Source organism: Rhinichthys klamathensis, unplaced genomic scaffold (genome assembly GCF_029890125.1).
Source record: "Rhinichthys klamathensis goyatoka isolate OS25496 unplaced genomic scaffold, OSU_Roscu_1.1 h1tg000391l_1, whole genome shotgun sequence".
NCBI lineage: Eukaryota > Metazoa > Chordata > Actinopteri > Cypriniformes > Leuciscidae > Rhinichthys > Rhinichthys klamathensis.
In genome coordinates this window covers 2,921,193-2,929,984 of record NW_026606894.1, presented here as the reverse complement: position 1 = coordinate 2,929,984, position 8,792 = coordinate 2,921,193, and the positions used below count along the sequence as shown (strand labels likewise).

The 8,792-nt window shown below is 33.7% G+C and overlaps 1 protein-coding gene across 1 annotated transcript; it reads left to right on the top strand.

Annotated features, from left to right (window-relative positions):
* Positions 1–243: 243 nt before the first annotated feature.
* prrg4 (proline rich Gla (G-carboxyglutamic acid) 4 (transmembrane)) lies at positions 244–5,952 on the top strand. Its single transcript, XM_056234296.1, has 6 exons — positions 244–386; positions 652–815; positions 1,118–1,145; positions 2,567–2,705; positions 2,813–2,998; positions 5,434–5,952. Exons 1-6 carry the CDS (start codon positions 287–289, stop codon positions 5,459–5,461), a joined length of 645 nt encoding a protein of 214 aa, XP_056090271.1. The 5' UTR covers positions 244–286; the 3' UTR covers positions 5,462–5,952.
* Positions 5,953–8,792: the final 2,840 nt, after the last annotated feature.

Here is an 8,792-nt window from a genome sequence, read left to right as displayed (position 1 = left end):
ACACTAATATCGAAAGGTAAGTAATCTGATAGCGTCCTTCACGTTCTTTCGATTTTGACAACCAAAGCCGTGGTCCATTTTTCCTACTAAAATGTAATTTGTCTTATTGAAATTAAAACTAACACGGGAAAGAAGAACTGAAACTAGTGAAGCGATTGTGACTGATTTGTTTACTGTAAATTTAACCTCTGAAATAACATAAAATGGGTCTAAAATTCTGTCTCTCGTTCCTTGTCTTTGAGAAGCCTGATTTTTTTTTGTCCTTTTCCCCCGCCGTTGACTAGACATGCTCATATTTATCCTCCTACTGTGTCATTTCACTTCATGTGGACACTGTACTTGTATGAGAAAAACCCTTCAAGTACAAGCAGGTCAAGACAGTGAAGGTAGGCAATGCTTCTTCTTTTTCAAACACTGATAAAAGCACATGTTCTTATTAAAATGCCATCATGATCTGATGTCATGAGTGCATATTTATAAATGTTGTAATCAGTTAATGATTGTTTGTTTATGTTCAGATCATTGTTCCTATCAAATTATGTTGTCTAAGTCAGTCATCTCCATCTCTGTTTCCTTGATATAATATTACTAATGGTTATTTGTGGATTATAAATTTTTAGTCACATGTGGCATTTTATTTGTGGCGTGTAGTGTTTGTTGTGGACCAGGAGGCCAACACTTTTTTAGGACGCCACCTGTTGTTCAACCGCTTCGACTTTGAGATCTTCACCCCAGGTAATCTGGAACGGGAGTGTTACGAAGAGATATGCAACTATGAGGAGGCTCGGGAAGTCTTTGAGAATATCCCTGATACAGTTGAGTAATCCCTTCATTATTGTTATTGACTAATGAATCAACATTTAATTCATTACACAGCCTACGACAACCACTCCCAGTTAAATGACATTGTCATGTGTACTTGCCCATGGGTTGGATTTGGGCAGATAAGTCTCAATTTTATGCAGTACAAATGAAAATATGATATCAAAGTGTGTTTGGAGCGACACACTCCCAGCATCTGATGATCAGGTCTAAATATGTCTGCATTAACAAACACCCATTTGTTGATTTCATACTGGACATTAATATAATTTGCATTTAATTTCTGTTTTGACAGAATACCTTTTGGAAAACTTATACCGAGGGTAAGTTTGTGATGCACATACAGCTGCAAGAAAAAACACGGAAATCTTCTCATTGAAATGTTTATCTACTGAAAGAAACTTGTTCATCCAGAGTTGTTAGCATACTATTTTAATATTCCCAGTTTGCCAAAGTTCCACTTCTTTTTAAACAGCTTCTGGATTGTGTCCTTGTGTTTGTCTGTAAAAAAAGAAAGAAAATGCTGTCATTTTTCTATATATGTGGAATCCTTTCCTTGTACACTACTTAGATTAAGCCAGGACTAGGCCTTTAATTTAGGTAGCTTTTATAAACATGCCTTAGAAATTAATATTACAGGTGTGCATCTTGGGACAAAACAATAGCAGCCAGTGACATATTTTAAGATTTCAGTGCAAGTTGCTTTCAGTTAAAACAGCTCAAACATGCATTTTAGACTAAATTTAAGCCTTGTCTGTGAAACCAGGGGTTAATGTTGTTGAAAGAAGTCTCACCACAGCTGCATTTATTTGATAAAAAATATTTCAATTTGAAATGGCTGGTTTATATATATATAATCATCATTACTCCAGTCTTCGGTGTCACATGATCCTTCAGAAATCATTCTAACATGCTCATGCTGATTTCATTTCATATCATTTATTTATTTATTAAGCACTTTTACACTCTTGGTCATTGAACAAAGTGCTGTACAAAAATAAAGACAAAGACATAGCCATACAAACACACAGACATTAACCCCACGGTTAATTTAGCACTCAAGAAACATTTCTTATTATTATCATTGTTGAAAACATTCATATTTTTGTGGAAACCATGATATGCCAGTTAGGGGTAAGAAAGATTCAAGTGGAAAAAACAAAACAAAAATTATACTTTTATTCAGCAAGGATGCATTAAATGAATCAAAAGTAACAGTAAAGACATTTATAATGTTAAAAAGATTTCTATTTCAAATAAATACAAATGCTTGTATCACAGTTTCCACAAAAAATAGTAACCCGTTTTTAACATTTAATATCAATATTTGGTCTTGAATAATAACTGATAATAATTAAGCAGCAAATCAGCATATTTCTGAAGGATCATGTGACACTGAAGACTGGAGTAATGATGCTGAAAATTCAGCTTTGCATCACAGGAATAAATTACATTTTAAAATATATTACAATAGGAAATGGTTATTTTAAATTGTAATTATATTTTACAATATTACTGTTTTACTGTATTTTTGATCAAATAAATACATAACTTTTTATTAATATTGACCGGTTGTGTATGCACTTATTATTTCTGTAGTATTATATTTCAAAGAATGAACGTACAAAGCACTGTCAGATATTCATCATCAAATAATAATAATCATTTTTATTTTATTATTTATTTGTTTTCTTTTATTTTTAGATTTGATAACTTTTGGGCTTATTTCCACCTGTACTCATAGATAAAGGTGAATCCCAATCAAAAGTTGATGTAACAGCGCTGCTGGTGGGCATTATCTCCGCTGGAGTCTTTATTGTTATAGTTGGCCTGGTTATCTGGTACTTCTGCCAGGGGAGGAATAAAGACCATGGCTTCCGAGGGTAAGGCTTTAAAAGTGTGAACCACATTCTGTATGTTTGAGACAATTATCCTAAGAGTTGGTGCCTGAAGAGACTGAGAAGAACAATGTTTTGCTTTTTCATTTCAGCTCCATCAGACGTCGATCCAACCGAAGCAATGCCTCCGTGATTATCCGGAGACTGGAGGAGGTTTCTCTGCATCCTATTCCTCACACAGACTCCGATGGGCACCCTGGTGCTCCTGGTTTACCTTCTTATGAACAGGCCATCGCCATCACTGGACCACATGATGCCCCACCTCCACCATACCCTGGGTACAGACACACCATTTCATTTGATGCGTTCCCTTATGTAACCTCTGTGTCATTTTTATAACACCTCTATTATGTCATTTAGTTATTTATTACCGACCATTTAACTTTTCTTAAACAATGTCAAAAACAATTTATAGTACACTAATTGCCATAACAGCAAGCAACTCATGGTTAATTGTAATCACTGTTGGTTTTTAATTGCTTTCTAAAGAGAAAGTTGCTGCCTGTTTTGAAGTCTCTTCTACACCAGTGGTTCTCAATCTTTTTGATTCCAAGGCTTCCCATTGTCCACAGCCATTTTCAAAGGCCCCATGGGTCATTCCGTGTCAACTCAACTCAATACATTTTTTTTAATTTGTTAATATTTTTTCTTAACATAAATAGTAATGAAAGTGGATAAATGGATAAATATTTACTGAGTAATCCACAGTTTTGTCACCTACAATTTAAAGCCACATTACGGGGGAAGAAAATGTCTATTAGTAAATTCTGTTGTATTTAACAATCCTTGTGGAATAGTTTATCAATGCTGACAGTTCAAAAATGGGGAGATGCACTCTTTTTTTTTTTTTCTTTTTTTTTTGCATGCCTGTAACTCAAAAAGCAATAAAGATATCTCAATATGTTTTTATTTTCTGGTTTTTAACAAACATTTTTTTTGGTAATTTAATTTTTAAGGCTATATATGCTTCAATACCAGAGATATGGGGATCTCAATGTGGCTCTAGGAGTAAATTGTACATATTTTCAGTGGTCCAAAAAATGTGTGTGTCTAAAGAACAAATAATGTTAAAAAGTGCCTATATTTATTCACATAAAAACAACAATGTCAACATCCTTGTTATTAAGAATCAGGAAACCATGCTATTTAGCTGGTGCAATACTTCTATCTCACTTTTGTATTTCAGAAATGCACTTTTACAGATCTCTGGAAGGAGGTTAATGTGCCTCAACTTGGCTATTTCAGTGTATTTTTGGTTCTTAACTATTGTTAACATTAGTATGTTCAATGCAGTTGTTTTGATAGAAGACAAGAAAATACATTTCTAGTTTTTCTATTTTTTTTTTGTTCTTCAGACATTCCTTACTATGAGTAAACGGTATCAGTATCAGCTCGTTTTCGACCATTGAAAATGGTAAAGTTAGACAATTTGCACATGGAGCCGCATTGAGATCTCCATATCTCTGGGAAGTAACCATATAGGGCCTTAAAACTGAACAAACCAAAAGAAAAGTTTAAGAACCAGAATCGAAAAAGATATTGAGATACTGTATCTGTATTACTTCTTGAGTAACAGTCATGCAAACTTTGGAAAAATAATATTTATGGCACTCAGACAGGGATGTTCTATACAATTATTTTGATAAAGGGAAACAAGATACATTTATAGTTTTAACATAATTTGTTATTTAAACATTTCTCTTTAAAAGAAAAAGTATCAACTATATGCAAAGTGACCCACATTTGGTTTTTCACCACTGAATATCTGTACAATTTACTCATAGACCCACATTAAGATCCCAATATCTCCGGGAATTACTCATATAGGGCCTTACAAATAAACATACCAAAAGAAAACAAAGTATAAAAGGATATTGAGATATCTTTATTACATCTTGAGTTACAGGCATGCAAACTTGTTAAAGTCAACAGATTTTTACTAATAGGCCTACCTATCTAATGTATGTGTACAACTAAAATAATGATGCTGCCATCTTTCTTAAGTCATTTTTGCTCACCTGTAATTTGGCTCCAAATCTCAGGTGAAATTCGTCATTCTGACCCCCCTCTACAAAATAGTGGATTAGTATATATTCATCCATGGCATTTAATATTTTGGCTTTCATCACTGTTTGTCTGTCTTCGGGAAAAAAAACATATTAACAAAATCGAATCATTTTAAAGTAATTTTAGCTGGGGAACTTTACAGATTTTGGTTGATTTGTCACAGAATGACCCCCATGCTTTTCCAGTTGATCATGATTTACTGGATAAGGGTTTCTACATCAATTTTTTTTTTTTTATCGTTTTGAAGAATGCTTTTTACTCGAAATATCTACTCAATAAAGTATTGTAGAGCTTTGCTTAACTAGGAAAAAATATATTCATTAAAGATGGCCATGCTGTTGAGATTTTTTATTACTTTACATAACTTTTTGCAGGAAATTGGAATTGGAACTCATATATATCCAAAGTTTCCAAGACCATACAAATCCTGGTTCCTCAAAAAAAATAAGTGAACTCAAATAAGAATTATATTGATTTTTTTTATGTTGTTTTGTCTCATTTTAAATCATTTTATGTCATAATCTCGGACGTTTGAGAACCACTGGTCTACACAAAAATGAATCAATTTTGCAATCTATTTTTTATAGTGTACTTTCAGTTAAAATGGTCACAAATCTAATTCCGCACATCTAATATCTATCCGCAGTTCCAGGCCAGGCAGCATCAGAAGATAACCATTCATCATTTGCCAAACTAAATCAGGATTGACTGGAAAGATAACTTTCAAAATCTACCGTAATCACTTGTTGTAAATTCTTTTTAATTGTGTTTATTTAAAACTATAACCATTGAAAACCAGTTTTGATATTAATTATTTTATTATAACAATAAAAGGTTGATAATGTTTTATTTAACATACTGGGTTATTGTGAAGGACATATACATAAGTATACATGTAATTTTATAATTTTTTTAAGGTGTTTTAGAGATCTAGTAGAGTGTGACTTACAATTAGTGTATTTACTGGATCAATATTTGGTCTACATTTGTGAGAAATAACTCAAAACAAGATTACCTCTAACGTTATGACACTCATGCCAGGTTGTGTTGTGCTCCAGATCTCTGGAGACTGAAGCGTCTCTTTGATGCCTTTTACATGATAGGCTCTGGTGTTATCACCATAGGGATATTAATAGACTTTATAATAAAATTCCTGCTTTGACTATTTTTGTATCTTAGTGTTGTCTTGTTACATTTTTGTGCATGATGAAAACACTTGGCATATTAATTACAATTGGTGATATGCCTAAAGCAACTTTTAGGTACTGTATTGTATTGTTTTTTACAATACATTTTCACACTCTTTGGAGATATCAGATATTGTATGCAGATGTTAGGCAGATTAGTGGGAAAGTGTTGGCTATTTAAGGGGGCGTTTTACACAACACAGTTTTCAACTAAAAATGGAAAACGTTTTATGCGGTTTGGTCGTTTATTTACACGACAACGCCGTTTTGGGTGCCTGAAAATGCAAACTTTTAAAACTAGTTTTTGAAAACTATACCGTTATCGTCTCCATATTACAAAAATGCACATTTAGGCCAAATGGACGGGACCCCAAATTTGGGCTACCGGTACCATTTTGAGGGATTAATTTTCTTTTTGATTTTCATGAAGGTACACATCTCTAGTGTTGGAAAATGTGTGATAGCATCCGATCCATGGTAGCTTTCATTAGAAATCAACACTTATATCATCCTACCTCAAGGTGTGTTCAGTGACTACAAGAGAGAAAAATTTATCCTTTTAGAATTTTAAAAATTTATTTTAAAAAATCATATTTTTTTATTATAAAAATTCATAAAATTTTATAATTTTTTATAAAATTTAAAATTTATTTAAAGATAAATTCATTTATCCTTTTTCTTGACATATGTTTGAAAATCGTCCTCTGTAACCAAAAACTACCTTGAATCTAATGCTATCACACATTTTTCAAATACAGGGTCATATACCTACACAAAAATCACCATGGGTTTAATCCCTCAAAATGGCACCAATCAACCCTCTGTCTCACGGCCTAATTTGGGAAAACAGTGATGTCATGTGCATGCGTGTGTCACATGAACATTTTGTTTATATCATTTGGTTTCGTGTTCACCTGTCTGCTTCATTCCTATTTGGCTGGGTTCTTATTAGGGTGAGTTCCTTACAGCGTTTTTGCACCCTTGAAGGGCACTTCGGGAAGGGGACGCCATTTGAAGGGGCGTTCCAAACGAATCCCTTCGCAAAGGGGACATGCGATGGTCACTTCAAGGAAGTAATTTAATCGTTCATGGTCATGTGACCCAGGGTGGCGAATCCTCACGATTCATTTTAAATTTAGATATGGCTAATAAATTTAGGATTCAATAAGAAATTTTAGATAAATTTAGAGTTGGAGTTAACATACAAACAGAATGTTTTGTTTTGTTGTGATATATACACACATTTGTCATGCATTTCATTTTTAGTTTTATAGGTAAAAATGTGTTTAATGCTTAACTTCAGATCGAAGCAGATCTAGAACACACACACACACACATAAAGCATTTTTTTAAAACTTCATTATAAATGTACATTTATTTGTATTTCAGAGTGATTGGGGCATAGGGATTCTCATTTCCGATTGGAAATTGCCCTTCGTCTCCTTGGTTACTCATTAGTCCCCTTGTTTGCTGCACTGTCCAATCATCTTTGTCTAGTATTTTTATGCCTGTGTTTCTCCTTTTAGTTGTCGGTTCTCGTTAATGTTATAGCTAAGTTTGGTTACGGTTTATCTTCTATTTATTTGTTAATAAAGTATATTGCATTGTCGTGTTGGATTACCTACTACACCACCCCTTGCTACGCCTGACAGCGTGTTACGTGTTCAGGCTACAGGTGTGTATAGTGTTTCTTTACAAAGTGACATCGCCACCTACTGGCCTGGCAGCATAATACAGCATTTTTAGTCGTTCTCGCGGATCCATGTAAACGGGGATTGCTTTGACAACGTTGTCGTCTGTACAAACAGAATATTTTGTTGTGATATATAGACACATTTATCATGCATTTCATATTTAGTTTCATAGGTAAAAAATGTGTACGTGAAACTTTTCAAAAAGGCTTTTATTCACACTTTTTATTCAGCTTTCTGTCCCTCTATTGACAGATACGCAACTACCACTCCGATGCTTCAAAAAGTTCATAAAGAGTTCGTAAAACTAATCCATATGAATTCAGCATTTTGTCCAAATTTTCCGAAAAGACTCGATCGCTTTATATGATGAACAGATTGAATTTAGGCTTTTATTCTCATATATGGATCAGCGAACATAAACAGAAGCTCAACTGAACCTTCTTGACGCACGAGAACAAACCTCATTGGTTCCTGCAGAAGCTCAAACGTGCTGCGTAACACACTTTGGACAAAACTGCTCAAAAACCATATGGATTAGTTTTACGAAATGAAAGAATTAAAATTTTTGTGTGAATTATCCCTTTAAATCAGCCAAACCACTTGGCATTCTTCACAAACCACAGCTTGAGAGCCACTGTACTAACACACCTGTCTGAATTTGAAGGAAACTGTCTTCTAAAAAAAGACGTTGGTTCAAAGACAAACAACAAAAATCATTTGATATTTAAATGCAATGGCATTAAGACATCATTGGGGCCACTGTGTGTGTGAACATAAACATTTAGCTAATACAAAGTTGAAGGTACAAAGTTAATATATGGGCCAAATGATAAATAAAACATAGCGTATAAGAACAATTTGGAAAGGTAGGGAACGTCAGCGTCCTATACAAATATATTGACAACAACTGCTCCTTATGACATTGGGTGTATCAAGTTATTGATAGGGAGAAGGTATAATAATTATGGTCACACTTTATATTAGGTGTACTTATTGCCTTCACGTTGTATTGCGAACCAGTTTGATACGGTTAGGACAGGTTTGATGGTTCGGTTTAAGGGTGGGTTAGGTGTAAGAGAAACGTCTACAGTGTAATAGATGTAATTGCATAAATTAATGCAAAA

Excerpts from the sequence above, each read along its gene's own strand:
- prrg4 (XM_056234296.1), top strand. The coding sequence starts at position 287 with ATGCTCATATTTATCCTCCTACTGTGTCATTTCACTTCATGTGGACAC. Across the intron at positions 816-1,117 it reads TTGAGAATATCCCTGATACA|AATACCTTTTGGAAAACTTA; the intron begins GTTGAGTAATCC and ends CTGTTTTGACAG. Across the intron at positions 2,999-5,433 it reads CCACCTCCACCATACCCTGG|TTCCAGGCCAGGCAGCATCA; the intron begins GTACAGACACAC and ends ATCTATCCGCAG.